At 45.0% G+C, this 24,625-nt stretch overlaps 1 protein-coding gene across 2 annotated transcripts in view; it reads left to right on the top strand.

Annotated features, from left to right (window-relative positions):
• SMURF1 (SMAD specific E3 ubiquitin protein ligase 1) overlaps window positions 1–24,625 on the top strand; it is a 47,835-nt gene extending 23,210 nt beyond the window's left edge. Inside the window, exons 6-18 of one of the 2 annotated variants that reach the window (XM_087729103.1) lie at window positions 403–478; window positions 1,930–2,177; window positions 3,472–3,556; window positions 4,415–4,561; window positions 6,664–6,865; window positions 7,738–7,842; window positions 9,564–9,677; window positions 14,427–14,605; window positions 15,465–15,602; window positions 16,769–16,889; window positions 17,371–17,572; window positions 18,996–19,071; window positions 20,632–24,625. In XM_087729103.1, the coding sequence (XP_087585229.1) occupies window positions 403–478; window positions 1,930–2,177; window positions 3,472–3,556; window positions 4,415–4,561; window positions 6,664–6,865; window positions 7,738–7,842; window positions 9,564–9,677; window positions 14,427–14,605; window positions 15,465–15,602; window positions 16,769–16,889; window positions 17,371–17,572; window positions 18,996–19,071; window positions 20,632–20,731 (1,793 nt within the window). In that variant the 3' untranslated portion in view covers window positions 20,732–24,625. Of the gene's footprint in view, window positions 1–402; window positions 479–1,929; window positions 2,178–3,471; window positions 3,557–4,414; window positions 4,562–6,663; window positions 6,866–7,737; window positions 7,843–9,563; window positions 9,678–14,426; window positions 14,606–15,464; window positions 15,603–16,768; window positions 16,890–17,370; window positions 17,573–18,986; window positions 19,072–20,631 lie in introns of both variants that reach the window. The other variant, XM_087729102.1, reaches the window with a different exon arrangement.

Here is a 24,625-nt window from a genome sequence, read left to right as displayed (position 1 = left end):
AGACTGCAGTCTACATTATTGGTCAGTGGCTGTTTTGTTAATTGTTTTTAATTGCTAGTGGCCTTGATTCCTGAAATTTGAAGGAGGCCCTAGGAAAAGAAGACTTACTATATTCTTCTTTTTCCTCTTTTTGTCATTAAAGATTGAATGAATTATTAGAATACGAAAATGTACCGCCTCTTAAATTATCCCAGCAAAAGTACTCAGATCTGCCTTCATAGGAAGGAACTCTGCATGTGGCTCATGGCCAAATACTTGAGAGTCTATTAAAAAAAAAGTCTACAAATGCTTGCCATGTCAAATTAAACCGCTTTCCCAGAAATGTTTTTGTGTTTTGGTTGCTGTCTTCTATTTGCGTACTGAAAACTTTTTCCATTTTTGTTTCTCTTTTTCTCATTCCAGTCAGCTTGCAGACACGAGATAGGATAGGCACAGGAGGGTCTGTGGTAGACTGCAGGGGGCTCTTGGAGAATGAAGGGTAGGTATCCGGCCTTCCGATCAGGTTTGTGGGGTCCTCGGTGCTCTGTGAGACTTCCGTGTCTTCTTGCAGTCCTTGTCATTTCCAAACTGCCTCGCTTTATCTGGTCGAAATGGAATAGAATTCAGGGTTCTGCCCTGCATCGCTAGGGGTGCAAAATTATTCCCCTTGTGATGATTGTGGCGCAGATATGCAAACTATTAAACATATTGCGCGAGATTGTCCCACTCTGGTCCCCTAGAACAGTGTTTCCCAACCTTGGCAACTTGAAGATGTCTGGACTTCAACTCCCAGAATTTCCCAGCCAGCATTCGCTGGCTGGGGAATTCTGGGAGTTAAAATCCAGACATCTTCAAGTTGCTAAGGTTGGGAAACACTGCCCTAGAAGATCTGCATGAAGCCACGCTGTGATGGCCTGGATAGCTATGAGGCTACTGCTGTACCCCCATTTTATTCATAATTTTGTAGGCTATGTGTCTTAAGTTTACTTCGATCCTGTCATGTTCTCATCACACACTAATATCGTAATAAATAAAAGTTCCAAATTAGGTAACATCATCCATCCTCGTGCACTGATGATGTTCTCGAGTCGGGTCATGAAACATCTGAAAGAAAACCACCAGTCTCAGACAGCACTAGTTCCACCCTGAGCTACAAACGTTCCCTTCTCTCAGTTTAAGAATAAAAGCTAAATTTAGCTATTGGGTTAAAAAAAAAACACACAATTGCAGCAAAGAACAAGGGTTGAAAAGTCAGATCGCTTTCCCTCGGCATTTTATCATCATTAAGTGAGTCACTGAAGGAAGCGTGGTCATTTAAGAGACAAATGCAAATTTAGCCTCTGGCACCCATGTCCTCGCCCCCCCCAAATTTTGCAGTTGTGAACAGGGCGGATTTAATTTAGATTGATTTAAATCAGGATTTAAATCCCTAGTAAAAAGGCTTGATTTAAATCAACTCGATTTAAATCGTAATTTTTAAAGAGCCGCTGTCATCTCTGTCCCACGGCGGCTCCTCCTCTGACCCGCTGTTGACTCATTCCCAGTTTTGCAGATATATACAGCCTCACGCTACATAACTAAGTTCCACTTCATGCTGAATAAACTAAATTATCCATGTATCTTAAATAGAAAACTATCTTTAGACAGATTTTTTTTTAAACTCCAGAAGCATTTTATTAAAATAAATGTGATTTTTTAAAAAAAAAATCCGATTTAAATTTTGAAAAAAATCTTTTTTAATTTTTTTTTAAAATCATCAATTTTTATCCACCCTGGTTGTGAATCAGCAGAGTTTTGTGTTTCGAGCTAATTTCCTTGGTTCTTGGCTTCCTGGGAGGGAAGGTCTGCTTGGAAAGGCTGGGCCCCTTCCCCCTTAAAGCCGGTCATTCCAAAGCTTCCTCGGGGAATGTGGGGGAATCTGTCCACTGAACGAGCTTCCCCTCCTCTCAGAACGGTTTATGAAGACTCGGGACCTGGGAGGCCCCTGAGCTGCTACATGGAAGAGCCAGCCCCGTACACGGACAGCACAGGAGCTGCCGGCGGAGGAGGGAACTGCAGGTTTACGGATACCCCTGGCCAGGATCAGACCCTGCAGGTCCAGCGATTGCGGGGTCCTGACGTAAGAAGCCATGTCCAGACCCCCCAAAATAGGCCCCACGGTCATCAGTCGCCATCGCCGGATCTGCCTGAAGGCTACGGTGAGTTTGGGTAGGGGGTCAATGCCCATTCCTACCCTGGCAATCCCAAGGCAAGGCCAAATGGTTCAATTGTCTTTTGGATTTGCAATTGTTCCTTTATTTTTTAGGGCCGCCCAGAGTCATTTTGCAAAGACTGTCAGGTGGCATATAAAGGAAGGGAAGGAAAAGAAAGGAAAGGGAGGGAGGGAAGGAAGGAAGGAAGGAAGGAAGGAAGGAAGGAAGGAAGGAAGGAAGGAAGGAAGGAAGGAAGGAAGGAAGGAAGGAAGGAAGGGAAGATAGACAGGCAGGCAGAGAGACAGACAGACAGACAGACAGACAGGTAGATAGATAGATAGATAGATAGATAGATAGATAGATAGATAGATAGATAGATAGATAGATGATAGACAGACAGACAGATATAGATTAGATAGATAGACAGATAGATATAGAGAGATTAGATAGATAGATAGATGATAGATAGATGATTGATAGATAGAGATAGATATAGAGAGATAGATATAGAGAGATTAGATAGATAGATAGATAGATAGATAGATAGATAGATAGATAGATAGATGATAGACAGACAGACAGATAGATATGATAGATAGATAGATAGATGATAGACTGATAGATAGATGATTGATAGATAGAGAGATAGATATAGAGAGATAGATATAGAGAGATTAGATAGATAGATAGATAGATAGATAGATAGATAGATAGATAGATAGATGATAGACAGACAGATAGATAGATGATAGATAGACAGACAGACAGATAGATATAGAGAGATTAGATAGATGACAGATGGATGGGTGGGTGGATGGAGGGATGGATGGATGGATAGATAGATAGATAGATAGATAGATAGATAGATAGATAGATAGATAGATAGATATAGATAGATAGTTGCAGCTGGACTGCTGCTCACATGGCCTGTTGGCAAGGCAATATTAAGACCAGATTCTCGAGGTAGTTAGGAGGAAACCATGCAAATCTTTTGCAGCTCCTAAAACAGCTGCCCAATAAAATGCGAATGACAAACAAACGAGACCGTTCATTGCTCCCATAGAGCAGCAGGTTTCTGAATGAGCGGTAAAAAAAAAAAAATTCAAAAAGTGAGGAAATTGTAAAAAACTCCTTGACGTTCCTTTTCTCCCGTCATAACAAGGACAGAGGTAAGGGAAGCAAATTAACTGCCGTTTTCAGCTTTAGCTCAGTTTTACCAGGTCCGGCTTTAGCCACAAAGGTTTGTGAGGGATTTGTGCGTTCTCTCTTCTTAGCCTCTTCTCTTTTCCGTCTCTTTTAGAGCAAAGGACAACAGTACAGGGACAAGTTTACTTTTTGCATACACAAACTGGGGTCAGCACCTGGCACGATCCCAGGATACCAAGGTAGGTGCAGTCGCTGCTTTGCAGTTCATTTCGATCAGGGGTGTCAAACTCGATTTCATGGAGGACCGTATCAGGGTTGTGTTTGATCTGGAAGGGGGGGGGAGGTGGGCATGGCTGGCTCGACGTCACTCATGTTGGAGGCACCTGTGGCAACCCGAGCACTTGAGCTCTGTTTTCACTGTCAGAGGGTTGCAGGAGGCCATCCCAGCCGAAAACGGAGCTCGTGGGTAGGTGATTTCCACACCTTTTGGCTGGCAGAGGCACCGCGGGCTGGTCCTCGGCTGCTTCTTTTTTTTAAATTATTATTATACTTTTTTTAAAAAAATTTTAAACATAAGAAACAACATAAAAAAAATTCTCATCCATACATACTGTAGAAAGTATATCAGTTGGTTACAAAAGATTTTCATGCATCTCTTCCACAGTCATCAAGCATAATTCATATTAAGTCAAGTATTTTAACTCAAATATTTATACATGTTATTCTTATACCTCCATTTTCATTTGACTATAACTATTTAAACGTCCATCATAAACTATACCAAAATTTAATACATAAACACATACTGGCATTTCATTTAATATTTCTAAAATCCTCCAATAACACTGAATCCTGATGTCCTATTCTAGCTAAACATTTCCAGGGAGGTCCCACGGGCCAGATCTAAGCACCCCCGCGAGCCGGAACCAGCCCGGGGCCTTGAGCTTGACACCCCTGGTTTAGATGTTTGCGGGAAGTGAAACCACAGGATCCTTAGATTTGGAGATTGACATGTCCTCTCTTTTCTGTAGACATGTTCAAATAATGCTGGCATTGAGTTAAATCTAGTCCCTCTTCCATTTTTTTTCTTTTTGCAGAGACCTTAACAGTGTGAATTGTGATGAACTTGGACCTCTGCCTCCAGGCTGGGAGGTTAGAAGTACGGTATCGGGAAGAATATATTTTGTAGACCATAACAACAGAACCACCCAGTTCACAGATCCAAGACTGCATCACATAATGAAGTAGGTGGCCTTCCAGTTGCCGCTTTGGTTTTTGAGGCTGAGGGTCAGGGCAAGGTTACCGTATTTTTTGGAGTATAAGACGCACCTTTTTCCCTCAAAAAAGAGGCTGAAAATCTGGGTGTGTCTTATACACTGAATACAGCATTTTTTGCCTCCCAAAACCCCGCCCCCCTTCACCAAAATGGCCATGCATAGCTTGTAGGAGGCTTTCAGAGAGCTCTTGGGGGCTGGGGAGGGCAGAAATGAACAAAAAATGGACTGTTTTTTGCTTAATTTTGCCCCCCCCCAAGCCCCCAGGAGCACTCTGTAGGCTTCCTAAAGGCTATCCATGCCCTTTTTTTTTTTGACAAAAAACAGTCCCGTTTTTGCTCGTTTTGGGCTCCCCCCCCCCCCGGAGTACTCTACAAGCCTCCTAAGGGCTATTCATGCCCCTTTTTTGAAAGAAAAACGGGCCGTTTTGGGGAGGTTTGCAGAGCACAAAACTTTTTTTTTACTTGCCTCTTCAAAACCTTGGTGCATCTTATACTCCGAAAAATACGGTATACCCCAAAAATATTATACGAACATAGTGAAGCAGTAGGATACATAAAGAAATGCCATTTCTCCCCGAAAATATGACCGGGTCTTATTTTCTTTTGACTCCTGAAATAAGCACTTGGCCTTATTTTCGGGGAGGTCTTATTATTTTCGGGGTGCAAGAGGCGGCGAGTGTGGTCACCTCATGGCTGCTGCTGTGTTGCAGTATTTTCAGGGAGGGCTTATCTGGGGAGATTGCATTTTCAGGGAAACAGGATATTTTCATATCTTTTTGGAAGCCCTTAAAAACAAGCTGTTGAGCAAATGTTGAACCAGGAATCACCTGGAAGGTTAAAATACGTCGAAAGCTTTTTCACGACAAGTTGTTCCCATGTTGAACGCTGCTGTCTTAAGTCAGTCTTATTCCAGAAGAAATTAATTACCTTTTAAAAGGTACGAGCAGGGGAGGGAGGGATACGAGGCCTGCTCTAACAGGTGATACAGCTTTCCCCTATGAAATACTCCGTTGTCATCCCAGGCTTATTAGAGGCTTGGATCATCCCTGTGGTTGTGTAATTCTTTAAGGCAGGTTAACCTGGTGGGGAATTGCAGGAACAACCCGACGAGAAGGCGCCATGTTGCTTCAAAGAAATGAAAAATTGGTTGTGTTGTCCTTTGTGGACTGGCGCTGCCAAGAAAGTAATCTCTCCCCCACAAAATACCACCATGTGAACAGTGCTTTTCACCTCTAAATGTGGCACGCGATCAAGTTGTTTTGGGGTAGGGTGGGAGGGAGCCAGGACAAATCTCCTCCAGAGTATCTCCCTGTTGTTCCAGATCAGATAGGGTAGGCCGGGAGCCACAAAGGTCCTAACCGGAAGCTCCCCGTTCAATTCTGGAGCTGACCGGAAGTTCAGTTCCCCTACCATAGAATCTCCTCCTAGCGCGACGTACTTTTTCTTCTACCTGTCATAAAGCCCTATCAATTGTGGAGACAATTGCCATAGAGTCTTCTCCTGGTGCACTGTGCTTCTCTCCCCCCCCCCCCCAACCGGAAGCTCCTCTCAAAATTGTGGCACCAACCGGTGACGGAGCCGCAGCAGAGGGAGGAAAGAGCCACATGCGGCTCCAGAGCTGCAGTTCACTGATCCCTGGGGTAGGCCTGTTCTGGGTCCCTTCCCTGAAATGTTGCCCACTAGGTGACCTCAAAAACATGTGTTTTATGTGGCTGCCACCACCACAGAAAACACTCTTGCCCCCAGCGATCAGGCAGCCCCCTCCCACCCCTCATTTTAACTTTCCAGAAGACCATCAAAACTACCCTTTTTACTACTCAGTACAGTGTGAATGTCTGGTGTGTATCCCAGAAGGATGATTGAGGCCCTGGGTTTGGCTTGTTTCACGGTTTTCCCAAGGCCAAGCTTTTCATTGTTGTGAGCTACTCCCTTGTGTTTTTTAGAGGGACGGCCAAACGCAGCCTTTAAGTAAATAAACAGGCCTGCTCGCGTTGCCTCGCTCTTCCTTTTTCTGCCGCCGCTGCTACTTTTGGAAGTCACGCCTTCTCTCCCTTTCCTTCCCCACCGAAGTCACCAATGCCAACTAAAAGAATCCAACCAGCCTTTGCAAGCCCCAAACGAAGGATCGTTGGAAGACAGCGAGGAGCTGCCCGCTCAGAGATACGAGCGGGATTTGGTGCAGAAGCTCAAGTTCCTCCGGCACGAACTCTCCCTCCAGCAGCCTCAAGCGGGCCACTGCCGCATCGAAGTATCGAGGGAAGAAATATTCGAGGTATGTAAACAGGAACCTGGGAGAAGGGGATCTGGATTCTGCCTGCCTGCCTGCGTAAAACGCAGATTGGTCCTGCCAGGCCCAGATGCCATTTGGGTACCGGTTTTCCCAACCGACGTTCGATAAGCAAAACCACCGGGGGAGGGAGGGGGTTAGCTTGACGACCGTGTGGTTCACTTAACAACCGCAATGATTCGCTCAACAGCCGTGTCAAAATAAGGTGATAAAATTGGCTTGCCACAAACCTAACACCTGCTCTTGCTTAGCAACAGAAATTTGGATCCCAGTTGTGGTCATGCATTCTGCCAACGTAGCAGTTCGAAATCACGTAAAAAAAATGCAAGTAGAAAAATAGGAGCCACCTTTGGTGGGAAGGGAACAGCGTTCCGTGCGCCTTCGGCATTGAGTCATGCCGGCCACATGACCACGGAGGCGTCTTCGGACAGCGCTGGCTCTTTGGCTTTGAAACGGAGATGAGCACTGCCCCCTAGAGTCAGGAACGACCAGCACAGATGCGCGAGGGGAGCCTTTACCTTTACCTGTGATCATAAGTCAAAGCTTACCCGTTACTTGATGTTTTCTTTTATTTATGATCTGCCTTTCCAGTAGATCAGGGCAGTAACTGCAGTGCACCTTGAAGAGCTGAGAACAGCCATTCGGCTCATAAAACTGCACTTTTATTATCATGTCCCTTTTCCAACAGTCTTGAGTAGCATTGAGCATCAAGAACAAAACCACGTTTAGATAAGAAACAGCCGAAAAGTTCCCCATTTTTCTCTAATATTGGGTAGGAAAGAGGTGTGAGAGGTTAAGTTGCCTTTGGTAAAATAGTGGGTTTTTTTTTTTTTAAGTGCTTCTCTTTCTGTGCATAGGAATCTTACCGTCAGATAATGAAGATGAGGCCGAAAGATCTGAAGAAGAGGCTGATGGTGAAATTTCGGGGAGAGGAAGGCTTAGATTATGGTGGAGTGGCAAGGTAAGGGCCAGAATCCTAAAAGAGCTTTTAAGATTTTTTTGGGGAGGAGGGCAAGCAGGGGATGTCACGTTCTCTTTCTATGTTATTGGCTTGTCCTATCAGTGTTGATGGAAGTGGTCCTGCTTATTCCTTGTGGTAGTTCTTGGTGGACCCTTATAGAAATGCTTTATATTGGTGGGACACGATGGCTCAGGGGCTAAGGCGCTGAGCTTGTCGGTCAGAAAGGTCGGCAGTTCGGCGGTTCGAATCCCTAGCGCCGCGTAACGGAGTGAGCTCCCGTTACTTGTCCCAGCTTCTGCCAACCTAGCAGTTTGAAAGCAGGTAAAAAATGCAAGTAGAAAAATAGTAACCACCTTTGGTGGGAAGGGAACAGCGTTCCGTGCGCCTTTGCCGTTGAGTCATGCCGGCCACATGACCACGGAGACGTCTTTGGACAGTGCTGGCTCTTCGGCTTTGAAACAGAGATGAGCAGCGCCCCCTAGAGTCGGGAACGACTAGCGCATATGTGCGAGGGGAACCTTTACCTTTTTATATAAACCGAAGCAAACCTCATTCCCATCTAGCACTGATAATGTAGCCTGGTTGGGCAGTGAAACGCCTACAGGAAAACAGCCAAGCTCAGAGAGCACCGAGGACCCCACAATAAGAACCATCCTTAAAGAAACCGACGGTGACTCTGGGTTTGAATCTGTTCAGTGGGGTAGACATAAAGAAAAACACCTTTTTAGCCCTGCTTTCTATCCTGCAAATTCTAACTTATGAAATGTGCTGCCCTAAGACCACTTTGCCTCTCATCTACTTAGGCAAGCCAAACTTTCTAACTTGTTTTGGGGAAGGTTCTCCTGATCCCCCCCCCCCCAACCTGGGTAGTTCTCACCCAAGACGTATTTCATCCTGGCCTCCTCTTGTAATGCTGATCCCTCCCCTTGGAGCACTCGTTTCTCTCGGGGCAGCTGAATCCATCAGCATTTAAATGGCTGCTTTTTTAAAAAAAATCCTTTTTTGATTGTTTTGTCTATTGATACGGGTTCCGTCTGGGAGTTCTCTGCCTTTGACCTCTCCCTTGTCATCACCTCCCTCTTAGGGAGAGTTTCAGCATCTCTTTATCTCGTCTGCATTTTAACGCTGTCTAGACGGATGCTGAATCCTCTTAACATGCCATAACCAGATGTCTGTTTGGTTTGGGGGCGGGATAGGCAGAAGATTTCCCCATTATGCAATTAAATACCTGTTATCTCAGGTATTCGGCTCATCGGGCACTGTCTTACCACAAAAAAAGAAACCTTGGCAGTTCTTTTAAAACAAAACAAAAATCTCCAAACTTCCTATTCCCTGTTCTTATTCTGTTTCCTGTTGAATGCCTTTCTGTAACAGAGCGAGGAGGATCCAGAAAAGCCATCGTGATTGGACCTCTGCTCCACAATGTGTTTTTTTCTGAAATGTTGGCAAATCTCGCTCGCTGGAGTCAGCCTTTTCCCAAAGTGTCTCATAAACCAGCATTTCTCAACCTCAGCAAATTTTTTAAGATCCGTGGACCTCAACTCCTAAAAATTTCTCCCCGGTCCACCCATCTTAAAGATGCTGAGCTTAAGACTCTCATAGAACCATCTTGGGAACTAATCCAATTTCTGAAGTGGAATAAACTTTTACTTTCATTTCTCATCCTCTCCCCCCCCCCCCCCCCCCAATTTCTAATCTTGTTGAAAATTACATCCGGCAGGGGAATGGCTGTACCTTCTATGCCACGAAATGCTGAATCCGTACTACGGGCTTTTCCAATATTCAACTGATAACATTTACACGCTGCAAATAAATCCCGATTCCTCCATCAACCCCGTAAGTACTCTTTAAACCCAAGGATCTATTTTTGGTTTTGGAAGATGACTGTTAAAAAGGAGCAAGCATCTCTGAAATATATAAGATAAAGTTCATTTGCCAGCTCATTTTGGCTTTAGAATTTCCGCAGGATATTCTTTTATTTTATATATTTTGTCAAATTTGCGTGGCTGCCCATCTCACGAAAAATGATTCTGGGTGGCATTACGACACTTAATTAAAACTAAAACTTTCATAGTCACGACCTTTACTTGGGCAAGTTGGTGCATCACAGGAAAACAATTTTTGAACCCAGGTGCCTCAAGTGGGCTAATTTACAGAATGAGCTCAAAATCCAGGACCCATGACTCCCGAGGGAATAAAAAATTGTGGAAATTGTGGTTGCTTCAGTGCTACTAGTTTCTGCTGGGCGGCTGCTGCGGTCACATGATCTTCATTTTCCACATTCCGTAACGGTTTCCCAGCCAGTCTAGCAATCCCTTGTCCCCCACCCCCCACCCCCCGGGCAGCGGCCACTTGAGTTCATCGAAGTAGCCTTTAGAATACACAATCCAGTACTGGAAGGCCAAAGTGAAATCTTTTTCCTTCCTTGTTTTTATTTTCTGTACACTCTGCGAACCGATTAATGTCTATTTTTCAGTCGAGTCCTCATAGACCATGGAAGGTAAGCCTACACAAAATAGGGCTCAAAGCTGAACTAACTTGCTTCTAATGGACTAATTGGTGTAGCCCACATTTGTTCCCACGAAGGCAGGAGTGGGCAACGTTGGGGAGGGTCGTGATGACCCTCGCCCTTTGCAATCAGCTGGGACAGCTGGCTATTCTCACCCGGTCCTCCCTCCTTCCCTAGGTAAGATTTGGTCTTGTGGCTGTTATTGCTGCTCCCTCCACAAATCCGTTTCTTTTTCCTTTTTGCCTTCTTCCTCTGATATTTGCCAGTATCATCCTTACTAAAGAGCCATGGTGGCAAAGTAGTTAGAATGCAGTATTGCAGGCTAACTCACTACGCAGTGCAGGAGTTCGATTCTCACCAGCTCAAGGTTGACTCAGCCTTCCATCCTTCCGAGGACAGTAAAATGAGGACCCAGATTGTTGGGGGAAAGAGGCTGCCACTGTAAACCGCTTAGAGAGCGCTGGAAAGCACTGTGAAGTGGTATATAAGTCTAATTGCTATTGCTAAGGAGGAAGGAAGGAAGGGAGGGAGGGAGGGAAGGCAGGCAGGCAGGCCATAGTGGTGCAGTGGTTAGAATGTAGTTTTGCAGGCTGACTCTGCCCACTGCCAGCAGTTCGATCCTGACCGGTTCAAGAGTTGACTCAGCCTTCCATCCTTTTAAGGTCGGTAAAATGAGGAGCCAGATTGTTGGGGGCAAGAGGTTGACTCTGTAAACCACTTAGAGAGGGCTGTAAAAGCACTGTGCAGCGGTATATAAGTCTAAGGGCTGTTGCTATTACCCTCTGTGCGAGCTCCAGAGCTGTCAGGCGTGAATGGCATTGCCAGCTAACGGATTGGTTTCCTTTGAGATTGGAAAGGATTGTCTGAGCAGCCGTTTGCCCTTCCCTTTGGGCCGTTGGGTGGCCTCCGCTGCAGAGCTGAGCCAGGTCAGGGAACCATGCAGAGGGATGTCTCTGCCAACCTCTGTGCATGTTGGAAAGGATGGGGAGTAGAATCAGAAAATGAGTTTTTCCTATGCCAGTGGTGAAGAAGTGGAAGGTCTGGGAAGGGCAGCCTGGCGAGAAGAAGAGGAGGAGAAAGGGATGGGGGAGAAATCCTGAGTTTGAATCAAATCACTCAAGCTCCATTTATGTTGAGGGAAAGGGGTGTGTGAGAGAGAGGGAGGGAGAGAGAGAGAGAGAGAGAGAGAGAGAGAAAGGAGAGGGAGAGAGAGAGAAGTAGAGGAAGAGAGAGAGAGAAAGGAGGGAGAGGGAGAGAGAAAGGAGGGGAGATAGAGAGAGAAGTAGAGGGAGAGAGAGGGAAAGAAAGGAGAGGGAGAGAGAGAGAGAAGTAGAGAGGGAGAGAGGGAAGGGAGAGAGAGAAAGGGAGAGAGAAGTAGAGGAAGAGAGACAGAGACAGAGAGAGAGAGAAAGGAGGGAAAGGGAGAGAGAGAGAAAGGAGAGGGAGATAGATAGAAGTATAGGAAGAGAGAGAGAGAAAGAAAGGAGAGGGAGAGAGAGAGAAGTAGAGGAGAGAGAGAAAGAGAGAGAAAGGAGAGGGAGAGAGAGAGAAAGGAGAGGGAGAGAGAGAAGTAGAGGAAGAGAGAGAGAAGGGAGAGGGAGAGAGAGAAGTAGAGGAAGAGAGAGAGAAGGGAGAGGGAGAGAGAGAGAGAAGTAGAGGAAGAGAGAGGGAGAAAGAAAGAGAGAGAAATAAAGGAGAGGGGGAGAGAGAGAAGTAGAGGAAAAGAGAGAAAGAGAGAGAAAGGAGAGGGAGAGAGAGAAGTAGAGGAAGAGAGAGGGAGAAAGGAAGAAAGGAGAGGGAGAGAAGTAGAGGAAGAGAGAGAGAAGGGAGAGGGAGAGAGAGAGAAGTAGAGGAAGAGAGAGGGAGAAAGAAAGAGAGAGAGAAATAAAGGAGAGGGGGAGGGAGAGAGAAGTAGAAGAGGAAAGAGAAGAGAAGACAGAAACTTGCCTTAAAGGAGGAAAACGAGACATTTTCTTCATGGGGAGGGGAGGGACCTTCCTTTGCTGCCACAATAGTTCAACCTGAAACTATGACTCAGCCCTGACTTACAGCTTGTGGTTAAAAGCATCACAGGAAGCACCAGAAGGGTCTGAGGATGTTGCAGCAACCCAAAAGAATTTGTTATAATTATTGTCTCGGCTGCCCCAGGCTATCAGTTTTAATGGGAAAGTAATTCCTCTCCTCCTCCCCCCCCACCCCAAATCCTCTCTCCCCTCCCCCTCCCAAGTTTTCACAACGAACAGCCATCATAGAGAAGCTGCATGAAATGGTTGGAGGGGAGAACCTGGTGATTGCTATAGGTTGCCCACCCCTGTTTGAAAAATATGTCCCACTAAATATTAATTGCCTTGAAATCCATCTCTTCAAACATACATAGGCACATACTAACAGTTCACTGTGTCTATAGATTAGGCTACTATCTAACAGTGGGTTAGGATTGGATGGAGTCCAATCCTAAATGTAAGTCATTTTTTTTAAAAAACCACCACCATAACCGTTCAAGATAGCGGCGGTACTGGTAAAACACAACGGGTTAGTCCCATGAATGGGAGAGATCCAAGCTCTCCTAGATTGTGGTTGTGGTTGCGTTAAAATTAAAAGGGGGTTTGCTAAATATGCTATATGGAGCTCTTGGAGTTAGAGCAAGATCCAGGTAAACAGCTCATACCACCCTCCCTTGAAAAGGTAAGATGTTCAGGCTTTTGAGGGGAGTAAGTATTAACTCAAGGGATATGGTGGCTCAGTGGCTAAGATGCTGAGGTTGTCGATCAGAAAAGCCGGCAGTTGGGCAGTTTGAATCCCTAGCGCCACGTAATGGAGTGAGCTCCCGTGACTTCTCCCCGCTTCTGCCAACCTAGCAGTTCGAAAGCACGTAAAAATGCAAGTAGAAAAATAGGAACCACCTTTGGTGGGAAGGGAACAGCGTTCCGTGCGCCTTTGGCGTTGAGTCATGCCAGCCACATGACCACGGAGACGTCTTCGGACAGTGCTGGCCCTTCGGCTTTGAAACAGAGATGAGCACTGCCCCCTAGAGTCAGGAACGACTAGCACATATGTGCGAGGGCAAACGCATTAAACCACGTGGTAAAAGGTGCCGTTCTGTATTTAATCACAAATGCATTCCCTTATTTGCCGGTTAGGATTTCTCCAAAAGGGCAGCAACTCTGCGCAAGAAGGTTGCCCATTTGACATCTTCAAGAAACCACGTGCATTCAAGAAGTGCAGGGGGCCGGGGGGGGGGGGGGATGAAACCACCCCAAATAGGGACTGGGTATAGTCAGGGCTTGGTGTCATGTGTGAAGGGTTCGAGAGAGGGAACGTTCTGCATAGAAATGGGCTCGTGCGGTGTTCCCCAATCTCGATGACTTTCTGGGCTTCCACTCCAGAATTCCCCAGCCAGCAGGGCTTTTGGGAATTGAAGTCCACCGCTCTTAAAAGCCGCCATGGTTGAGAAGCGCTGGGTGAAGAGAATTCCTGGCACCTTTCTCTTCCCAAGAAGCGCCTCTCTTTCGCCGTTCAGTTTGCTTTGCTTGCGATTGCCCTCCGGCAGTAACTACAATCCCTTTGAACTTGGCATTTAAGAGAAATCCCGCTGCTCCTGGCAAAACACCTGCAGCTGAGAAGCCCCAGGGGCGGCAGGAGGCTAAAAATACGCCGGGGGAATCTTCAGCGAGACAAAAGGGATTGTTGCAGCTTCTTATAAGCGTCTGATTACTGAAAATCTGTTTCGCCGTCTCTTAACCTCAGCCGCTTAAAGATGTGTGGACTTTCAACGCTCAGCATAAGCTGGCTGGGGAATTCTGGGAGTCGAAGTCCACCTTAAAGGTGGCTGAGGTTGAGAAATTCAAATCTACCTACAGTCTTTAAAAAAACAACAACACCACATAATTGTACTGATTGGAAAAAACATAAATACCACATTCATGGACCTGCTGATGCTTCTCAGCCAGAGGGCTTGAAATAATGAAACAACACCTCCCATCGCACCAACTGAAGTCAGGCGGAAAAAAAGGCAGCTGGGATCGTTGTCATCTCTCACGGCGAATGACCTTCTTGGCGGTTGGCATCTCTTTCAGGATCATCTCTCTTATTTCCACTTTGTCGGTCGGATCATGGGGCTGGCGGTTTTCCACGGGCATTACATCAACGGGGGTTTCACCGTCCCTTTCTACAAACAGCTGCTGGGCAAACCCATCCAGTTATCTGATTTGGAATCGGTGGATCCAGAACTGCATAAGAGCTTAGTCTGGATTTTGTAAGTATTCCGTCCGATAATCTTATCGTGTTTTGCTTGGGGCAGGAGGAGGACCAGCTCCAACGAAATAGACTTCCTGACCTCAAATCACTGGTGCCTACATAGATTTTTAAAGCTGTTTTTGACAAGGCAGATACTGAAGAACTTCCAAAAAGCACCCAGGGGAAAAAAAGAAAACCTGGGATGATTTTTATAAGCCATCAGCGGTGACATTTCTGGATAACTGCTCCGTAGGAGAAAGTCATCCTTGTACTTCATTAGAAACCTGTTCATCTGAATTCTGATTCTGAATAGATTTGGCTTGCTTGTAATTACCAAATTAATCTTCAGCCCTCGCTCGTAACAGAGGCATGAGAAACTATTTTACATTTCTGGAAGTCAACCAACAGTGCATCAAAGGAATATCTTTGGGAACAGAATTTGATCAGAAAATAGCTTTTTTAAAATTTTGCATTCCCTATGCTTCAGTTGCATAGGGCAGTGTTTCTCAACCTTGGCAACTTGAAGATGTCCGGACTTCAACTCCCAGAATTCCCCAGCCAGCGAATGCTGGCTGGGGAATTCTGGGAGTTGAAGTCCGGACATCTTCAAGTTGCCAAGGTTGAGAAACACTGGCATAGGGATATTCCTGCGTGCGGTTATAAAACTAATTTTCTTTACGTCAATAAAGTGTCATAATCAAAAATAGCACCAGAGATTTTTTCCCTCTACAAGGATGAATATTAAAAACTTCACGGTGCACCACTGCTTACTAAAGTGTGGATCAGCCATAGAGAGCTTTGCTCTTAGGTCTGGCTAAATTAAAAAAGTACCTTCACTTGCAGAAATGACTTGTAGGCATTGCAATTCTTGTTGACAGAGAGAATGACATCACTCCAGTTCTGGACCATACCTTCTGCGTGGAACACAATGCATTTGGTAGAATTCTGCAACATGAACTCAAACCCAACGGGAGAAATGTTTCCGTTACGGAAGAGAATAAGAAAGAATATGTCAGGTACGTATTCAGGGAAGGCTAATTTTGCTCCTCTCAATGAGAGGCTAACAGTCCCAACAAGGTAGATCACACAAAGATACTACTACCAAGTGCAGGTAGTTCTCAACTTAAGACTACAATTGAGCCTAAGATCTCTGTTGCTAAGTGAGACATTTTGTTAAGTGAGGTCTGCCCTATTTTACAAGCTTTCTTGCCGCAGTTGTTAAGTGAATCACTGCAGTGGTTAAATTAGTGTAAGCAGGGGGTTGGACTAGAAGACCTCCAAGGTTCCTTCCAACTTCTATTTCTATTCTATTTCTATTCCCATTCTCCATTCTGTTCTGTTCTATTCTATTCTGTTCTATTCCAGCTAATCAGGAGGGAATGGAGATTTTACAGTATCCTTTCCCTGGAGTGGGGAGGGAATGGAAATTTTACAGTATTCCCTGGAGTGGGGAGGGAATGGAAATTTTACAGTATCCTTTCCCTGGAGTGGGGAGGGAATGAAGATTTTACAGTATTCTTTCCCTGGAGTGGGGAGGGAATGAAGATTTTACAGTATTCTTTCCCTGGAGTGGGGAGGGAATGAAGATTTTACAGTATCCTTTCCCTGGAGTGGGGAGGGAATGAAGATTTTACAGTATTCTTTCCCTGGAGTGGGGAGGGAATGGAAATTTTACAGTATCCTTTCCCTGGAGTGGGGAGGGAATGAAGATTTTACAGTATCTTTTCCCTGGAGTGGGGAGGGAATGAAGATTTTACAGTATTCTTTCCCTGGAGTGGGGTGGGAATGGAGATTTTACAGTATCCTTTCCCTGGAGTGGGGAGGGAATGGAGATTTTACAGTATTCTTTCCCTGGAGTGGGGAGGGAATGGAGATTTTACAGTATCCTTCCCCTGTCACGCCCACCAAGCCACGCCCACCAAGCCATGCCCACAGAACCGGTAGTAAAAAAATTTGAATCCCACCACTGAGCCAGATGAATACGTGGTAGGCAGAAATCCCCCCCCCCCATTTTCCTCCCCAAAAAACTCAGGTGCATCTTATACTCCAAAAAAATACAGTATTTCTTTAGACAGCCTGTAACTTCAATTGGAGGGCAGGTTTTATACCTATGTGCAAAATTCTTACCTTTCCAGCAGCAATTCTGCAATAACTCTGAGATTTATCTTCCTGTTTTTCCCAGGCTGTATGTAAACTGGCGGTTCATGAGAGGAATTGAAGCCCAATTCCTGGCCCTTCAAAAAGGTTTTAATGAGCTTATTCCTCAACACCTCCTGAAGCCTTTCGACCATAAGGAACTTGAGGTATTGATTATGGTATATTTCCACTAACTCTTGCTGCTGCTGTTCACGTAGCCTCAGAGGCGGAAACAGCTCTACATATATTTTCCTTGTTCTGAATTGACATGTTAGATAGAGTTCTGTCCAAGGATGGGGAGCAGTGCCCAAGAAAGCTTAATTTGGAAGGGCATTTCTTAAATTGGGGGAGCCCTTCACTTGGCAAACTTAAATTTGGGGAAATTTCTATACTAAAACACATAGTGGAAAAAAAAATATAACATAAAAGTAATAACAAGAGAAAACGTGGAATAATTGAATAATGATAGATTGCAACTTAAATCTGTTTTGACATTATTATTGTTTTAAAAACCATGATGGAAATATGACAAAATCCGCTCAAAAGCTTCCTGCAGCCTAGCAGTCAAGGGGGAATAAGTATAAATATACCATCCCATGTTGTCCCGATACTTGAAAAAGAACTTTTTTTTTTTTTTTTGATTCCCAGCTCATCATCGGTGGCCTAGACAAGATTGATCTGAACGACTGGAAATCCAACACGCGCCTGAAGCACTGCATGGCCGACAGCAATATCGTCAAGTGGTTCTGGCAAGCGGTGGAGGCCTTTGACGAGGAAAGGCGAGCGCGGCTGCTCCAGTTTGTGACAGGCTCCACGCGGGTTCCCCTTCAGGGTTTCAAGGCTTTGCAAGGTGACTGATCGGGGTGGCTGAGTTAGCAGACTTGGGCCACAGGAAGCTGGGGAGGTGGGGGGGGGCACCTGCTTTTCCATGCCAGTCAATTGGCCCTCCCTCCCTCTCCTAACTGTCCCACCCAACCAGAGGTGGTATTCAGCCCGTTTGCACCGGTTCGACTGGTGGTGGAAATTTTGCCCAGTTTGGCGAACCGGTAGTGATGGCTGCAATGGTGTGTTTCAAAATTTTTTAGAACCTCTTCTTTAGGTATGGCCTGTTTTGTGGGTGTGGCTTGCCGGCCATGTGACCGGGTGGGAGTGGCTTGGCAGTCATGTGACTGGGTGGGCATGGCCAACTTGTAAAATGTGGTGAAACTCACTTAACAACGCTCTTGCTTAGCAACTAAAATGTTGGCTCAGGAACTCTGGCATTTGAAGCACGCAAGTCTTAAAGCTGTCAAGTTACAAGACCTTTGCACCCCTAACCCTTTAGAAAAGAAATCCCCAGGGGTGTTCAAACTTGACAGCTTTAAGACTTGTGGACTTCAACTCCCAGAATTCCTCCTCTCGCTCTTCATCTTGATGAGGTGCAGACAGGTGGGGGGAGGAAGCTGGAACCGGTTCTAAAAGGCACTGTAGATTTGTGGAACCTCTTCTATAGAAGAGGTTAGAACTGGCAGGAATCCACCCCTGGATGGTTGGCTGGCCACGCCCCTAACTGGTTCCAACTTTGGACTTGCAAGGCAATGGGATGCATATGCGCAAAGAACATGGTGGCAATGGCAGCCGCTTTTTCGCCACCCAGAGGACTTTTCAGCAGCCTGTGGCCAGCCGCGCCTCTGTGAGAGCCGCTTTGCAAAAAGGGGGTGGCCGGGAGCTTCTTTGCCAGCCAGCGGCTTATCATCCTAAATCCATCCAGTAATAATACATCTTTATAAAATTCTTTGTCTAACCATTGATAAGTCCCATGTTTTATAAAATTGTTTATCTTTGGTTACCAAATAGTCCTCACTTACAAATTATATAAAATCTCACATAATCAATATATATGTATACAGTATTATCATTATTAATCCTTTATTTGACTATAACTATTACTACTTCATTTTATACAACATTTTCTAACTTTAGATAAATTCAAATTAATTTTTATTATAACAGTTCACTACGTCATCCTGTCTCCATCCAATAGTAGTGCAGTCTTTTATTTCTTGCCATTTGTGGCATTTGTATTCTAATTGCTTTTTTAGTAAATCTTGCATGGGCACCTCTTGGCAACTTATATTTCACTGCGTATCTTGTGAAGGCTTGAAACCCCCTCATCCGTCCCTCCCATCATCTTCCCTTTAGTTATCAGAAATTCTGCCAGAGTTTCTACCATTACTTCATAGCCAGGCTTTTGAAGGGCCTTAACTATAATGTCTGTTTGCAAGGTTCTACAGGCGCGGCAGGGCCCAGGCTGTTCACTATCCACTTGATCGATGCAAACACAGACAACCTCCCGAAAGCTCATACTTGGTAAGTCCCTCGGCTGTGAAAACGTGTTTCTTTCTGCCAGATGAAGTTGTTAAAACTCTCCTGTGAAACGAGGCGTGGAGCGTATCCAGATTAACCTTCTTCCGCCTGACGCTTCAACCCATTTATTCTCTGCCTATGTCACCCAAATACTCTTTTTTTTTTCCTGTATTAAAATGTGTTTTTATTTTCCATTTTCCAACAGTCACATATATACTGTGCATAGCCGGGGCCATACAACATTAAACAATAATCACAGCAATTCCTCTTGTCAACAATACCCCCCCAAAATAGAAACCCAATGTACCTCTTCCACTCTCCATACACCTCTTTCTTCCGCCCACCTCCAACTTTCTATCTTCCCTCCATCATTCCCCTCTACCCTACTTCCCCTCCCCCTCTACCACTCCTCTCTTCCGATCCACTCCCTCCCTTCCTTCTCACCCTCCCTCCCATCCTCTCTCCCGCCCTCTCTACCCCTCTTTCTTCTATCCCACTCCTCCTCCCCCTTGGTGTATTCTACTATATGTCAATGTATTCAGCTTGTCCTATTTTTACAGAGAAATTAAAGAGAAACAGTATACATGTGAAATCGCATTACATTGAAATCTAACACATAGTATATATCCCCCCCTCCCCCCTAACACCCCACCTCCCTCCCCCCCCCCCGACTTCCCAGAGCCCGTACACGGTATAGATTTTTAACAAACACAGTCTAAAATATATTGAGACAAAAGAAATAAAAAAAGAAGTTAATAACATCTCTACGTTGAACTCAGCTTCTTCTTGTTACACTAACTTTGAACAGTTTAAATCATTCCTGATAGCCTAAGCCAGTGGTCTCCAACCTTGGCAATTTTAAGACCTGTGGCAAAGCTGGCTGAGGAACTCTGGGAGTTGAAGTCCACAGGTCTTAAAATTGCTAAGGTTGGAGACCACTGGCCTAAGCATAGGCTATCTGGAATTTCTTAGTCCCGTATTTGCTATATCACCCAAATACTAAACCCAAATCACATGGCCACGGGGGAGGGGCTGTAAAGGTTGTAACGGTGGAAAATGGCCCTAAGTCCCCTTTCTTCTTGACGTCATAACTTTGAACGGTCTCTAAATGAACTTGCTGTAGTAGTAGTCAAAGCATTTCCTTTTCTTTTTTTTTGAAAATTTTTATTGTTTTAATTCAAACAAAAACACAAAACAAGAATCCTCTTTCGTTACATCTTGTAGAAAGCGTGTCGATTGGTTACAAATACATTCCGTGCGTATCTTCCACAATCCTTCCATATACTTCATTCAGATTGAATTGTACATTTTAGATCAAAAAAGAAAATTTATGTATTTTACTGTCACTGTATCCCAATTCTCATTTAGTTACAATTATTTAAACATGTTTTTATCTTAAGATCATTTGTATTTAAAGACACAACCACCTACTGGCATTCATTTGCAGTTTCAATAAACCTCCAATAACATTACCCCTTTATGACATGTTCTGAAACCAATTCAGTTAAGTAAAATATCTTAAGTAGTCAAAGCATTTCTATTGTGTTTCCTGACCTCCCGCAGCTTTAACCGAATTGACATTCCGCCTTACGAGTCCTACGAGAAGCTTTATGAGAAGCTCGTGACCGCCGTGGAAGAGACCTGTGGCTTTGCGGTGGAGTGACCAGGCAACCAAAGGAAACCGATAATTGCTAAAGCTCACGGACCACCAAATCAAAGGAAAAAAAAAAACCTGTAAGGAGAAGCTTGCTGTGAACTTCTTTTTTTTTTTTTTGTCCAAAGTGTTGGGATTTGCTTGACAACTAAGGGTGCAAAGGCTGTTTTCCCCCTCCCTTCGATGGCGTCGGCGAAGAGGGAGGCTTTTTATTTTTTGGAGGTTTCCCAAACATACCTTCTCCCTCTCGTGACAATATAACCCTCCCTTTCCTTTCTTCATTTCCCAGGAAACAACAACGACAACAACCAGAAAACCAAACCAAACCACACACACACACACACAAACACAAAATACAGGCAGCCAGGTTCAGCGTTCCGGTTTCGGTTACCCGCGATAATTCTGCTAGATTTGTAACACATATTGTGATAAGGGTCTACGACCTGTGGTCTTTTTTTATAGGAGATTCAAAACTGTAGTTGAGTATCTTTTGCCATTGGTTTGCCCGAGGAGTTTGGTCATCGGTAGGTGTCTGTGGATGTTTGTCTTCGACGCAACCCTGAACCCTTGTAGAATCCAGAAGCTCTGGAGAGGAATGAATAAAGGGAAAAGGAAAAAGATTGGCACTGAAATTCCCACTAGCGCATTTCAAGGAAATCCCCGTTTAAAGGAACGCCGCCCGGCAGAGCGTGCCGCTCCGTAAGCATAGGAAAACTGAGGATTATTATTCCTTGTCAGGAAGTTTTTTTCCCCCCTCTTCTTCTTCTTCTGTGAATGAGATGACTTGGCTCTTAAGAGGAACAATTCAGGAGAATCCAGCCATCTTGGGACGATGCAAGTTTCTTTTCTCCTTTTGCGGGGGACGCTTGGCATAGGAGGTAGATCCATTCTTTGGAATAACTGTTTTTCTTTTCGTCATCCCTGGCATCTGTGGAAGAGAAAGCAGGGCACGGCTCAGATTCTCAAGAGAAACCACACATCCCCCCTTTTCTCTCTCTCTCTGTTTCTCGCTCTGTTTTTCTGAAATGCTTTCATTGTGATGTGAAACGGCCGAAATTCTTTCCACAGGAAATAGCTCACAGCAAAGATAAACGGGATCCAGTTCCATTTCTGAAACTGTCTGGTATATAGAACGGCTCTCGTGAAAAAGGACTCAGCCTATAGAGATTGAGTAACTCAAACAACTGTTTCCAGCTTCTGCCCCCCCCCTTTTTTTTTCTTCCCCCACTCCCCCCCAACACAATTTAGTCAATTTTGACAGTCGATACCAATTTGTTTGCCTTCCGGCTTACTTCCACAACAAGGAAGAATCCGAATGGTAAGATTCCCCCCCCCTCCTCTCTCCAAATGCTTATTTTTAATTTGCACAAATGAAGAAGGCCGGTAATTGTTAACAAGGTAACATTTCTCTGGGGGTCAGAAATTCCACTAATCATCAAGTGTAACCTTGACACTCCTGTGAGAGTTTTTCCTTCCTCTTCCTTTTGCAAAGAAGCATATTAACAAGGTGTCGAACTTCATACGTGGGTCATGTATGGTGTGGGCTTGTTTTTTTTTTAAATTTGTTTTCTTGTCTGTCCAACGAGGATATTTCTATCGTCACTTAATACAACCGATTGAGAATAGCTTTAAACTGTGATAGGACAAACCAAAATTAGAGAACTTGTCCAGATCCCCGGAATTGTTTTTCTTCCTGTTTATTCAGTTGACTGTAACCCTCGGCGACGGAAAACTTGAGAGGATTCCACGTGAGAGAAGGCAGATCTACCTTTTGTGATATTTGCACCGTGTGGCGAAACGATTGGGTTTTGTGGTTGACTTAACAACTGACTCGTAGTGCCCTTCCGGGCTTCATTTGCACTTAGGAGGCCACTGAAATGCATTGCAGATCACCTGGGAGGGGATTAGATCAAGGAGGCCTTTTCAGAACTTGGAAGGACCTTAACCAACTTCTGGACAGTAGAAATCTACCACCATCGCTGCTTTTCCAAGGGCTCTTGAATTACATTGTATATTTCGTGGGGATCCTGATTGACCCTACCACTGGAATTTAAGCCTCTAAAGAATCATAAAAGGTGTGAATTCTGCTCCCACTAAAGTGATTTGCACAGTTTGTTTCCCAGTTATTAAACGGCGTTAAGGGTCGGTAAACGATTCCTCCTCGAGCCACGCATTAAAATAGGGCCGGGCACATCAGACCAGCAGAGATAACGTCCGTGGCATTTATAGGCTGAATTCTTGCATTGCTCTTGTCTCATATCGGCGTGCTTCGGCCACGTCCAAAATCGAGGACTCGCGAACGGATCAGGCAACTTGAAATGCAAAAGGCAGCCTGCATATAGCATAAAAGGTAGCGTTCGGACAGTGGCTGGCAAACCTGGCCACTTTTAAGACGCGTGGCCTTTGACCCCCCAGAATCGGCTGAGGAATTCTGGGAGTCAAAATCCATGCGTCTTGAAAGCGGCCAAGGTTGGAGACCCCCTGCCCTAGGAGGTGGATAAGATGGCAGGCTGCAGAAGAGGTTCTCTCTGGTGGTAACTTGGAGGATGGGAAGAAAGATCTCTTAATTTTGCTCATCCTCCTCCAGTGGCCTTCTAAAGTTGTCGCCGTTCATCAACTAAGACCCTGAAGGTTTTCAGGCAGGATCAGAAAGCAAGCTAGGTATGACTTGTTTCTGGACAGGTGAGCATTTTTTTTAACCTCAGCTAGGCTTAAGGGTCACTTCTGCTGAAAGCTTTTGGGACAGCTCAACAATTAGGACAAAACCCACCAGCATGAAGGATGCCCTCCTCCCATCAGGAGTATCGCGCAGGTCAGCAGAAGTCCTTGAAAACCGCGAGTAAAGTTTACGTGAGGGCGGAGCACGAAACGCCTGCCTGCCTGCAGTCTTCCCCACTGATAAGCATTTGCAGCTTTCCCACGAGGAGATAGGAACCGGGCGTTTAGCTGTGATGCCACTTCAGCGGGAAAGGAGAAGGGCCAATTTTTCCTCCGATTATCTTCTGGAGCTTCTTGAAGTGACCTTCAGCATCCCCGTAGGCAGAGAGAAGCCGCGCCTGGTCCAGCAAGACAGATCTCCCTCCCTCTCTCTGCATTTTTGGTTGGTATGTTTACTTGCCCCGAAATGCCTCGTCTGCCTTGATGCTCTCCCAGGGATGCAGGAAATCAGCACTTGCTCAGTCTTAGGAATTGGGAAGTCAAAATCGGACCAACTTTCTGTTCGCTTAAAGCAGGGGCAACTTGGAAGAGCCCCCGGCAACTTGGAAGACCCCCGCGGACTCCCAACTCCCAGAATTCCCCTTCCAGCCCTGCGCGGGGCTGGAATTCTGGAAGTTGGAAGGCCACAAGCTCTTCGAAGTTGCCGAGTTTGGATGCCGCTGCTTTAAAGGGATCGTTTGCTTTAACATTAGTTCTCAGGCCTCAGCAATTTGTTTTAAAATCCTCTCGACCACAGCCCAGTATTTCTGCACTGTAGGGCACAGGAAGTTTTCCAGAAATGCAGTTTTAAGTCTCTTTGTTCGTTTCAGGTTTTTTTTCCCCCCCTCCCTCGGTAATTCCCCCCTCCCCCCGTTTTTTTTTTTGTTATCCATTCTTTAACCACTTTATAATGTGTTTTTTTAACTTATTCTTTTGTAATGTCTTGGGTTTTTAAATATTGCTGCTACCCTTGTTACTCTTCTCACCGTTTATATTGCAGATTTTATTTTGTAAAAAAAAAAGTTGTACACTAATGTGTTTTTTTTTTTTCATTTTATGTCTAAATCAAAGTATTTAAAAGAAAATGCTAGTTCTATTTAATGTGTTATGGAGCCGGCTGAAATAAACAGTGATTGTGTAGTAGGGGTGGGCCCGGAAGGTCATGTCCATTTTTGTTACATATGCAATAAACTCTCACAACTTTAA

Source organism: Thamnophis sirtalis, unplaced genomic scaffold (genome assembly GCF_051295495.1).
Source record: "Thamnophis sirtalis isolate CommonGarterSnake01/CBP01778 unplaced genomic scaffold, rThaSir2_p1.2 scaffold_14, whole genome shotgun sequence".
Classification (NCBI taxonomy): domain Eukaryota; kingdom Metazoa; phylum Chordata; class Lepidosauria; order Squamata; family Natricidae; genus Thamnophis; species Thamnophis sirtalis.
The sequence above is the reverse complement of the archived record's forward strand: the minus strand, read 5'-3'. Positions and strand labels throughout refer to the sequence as shown.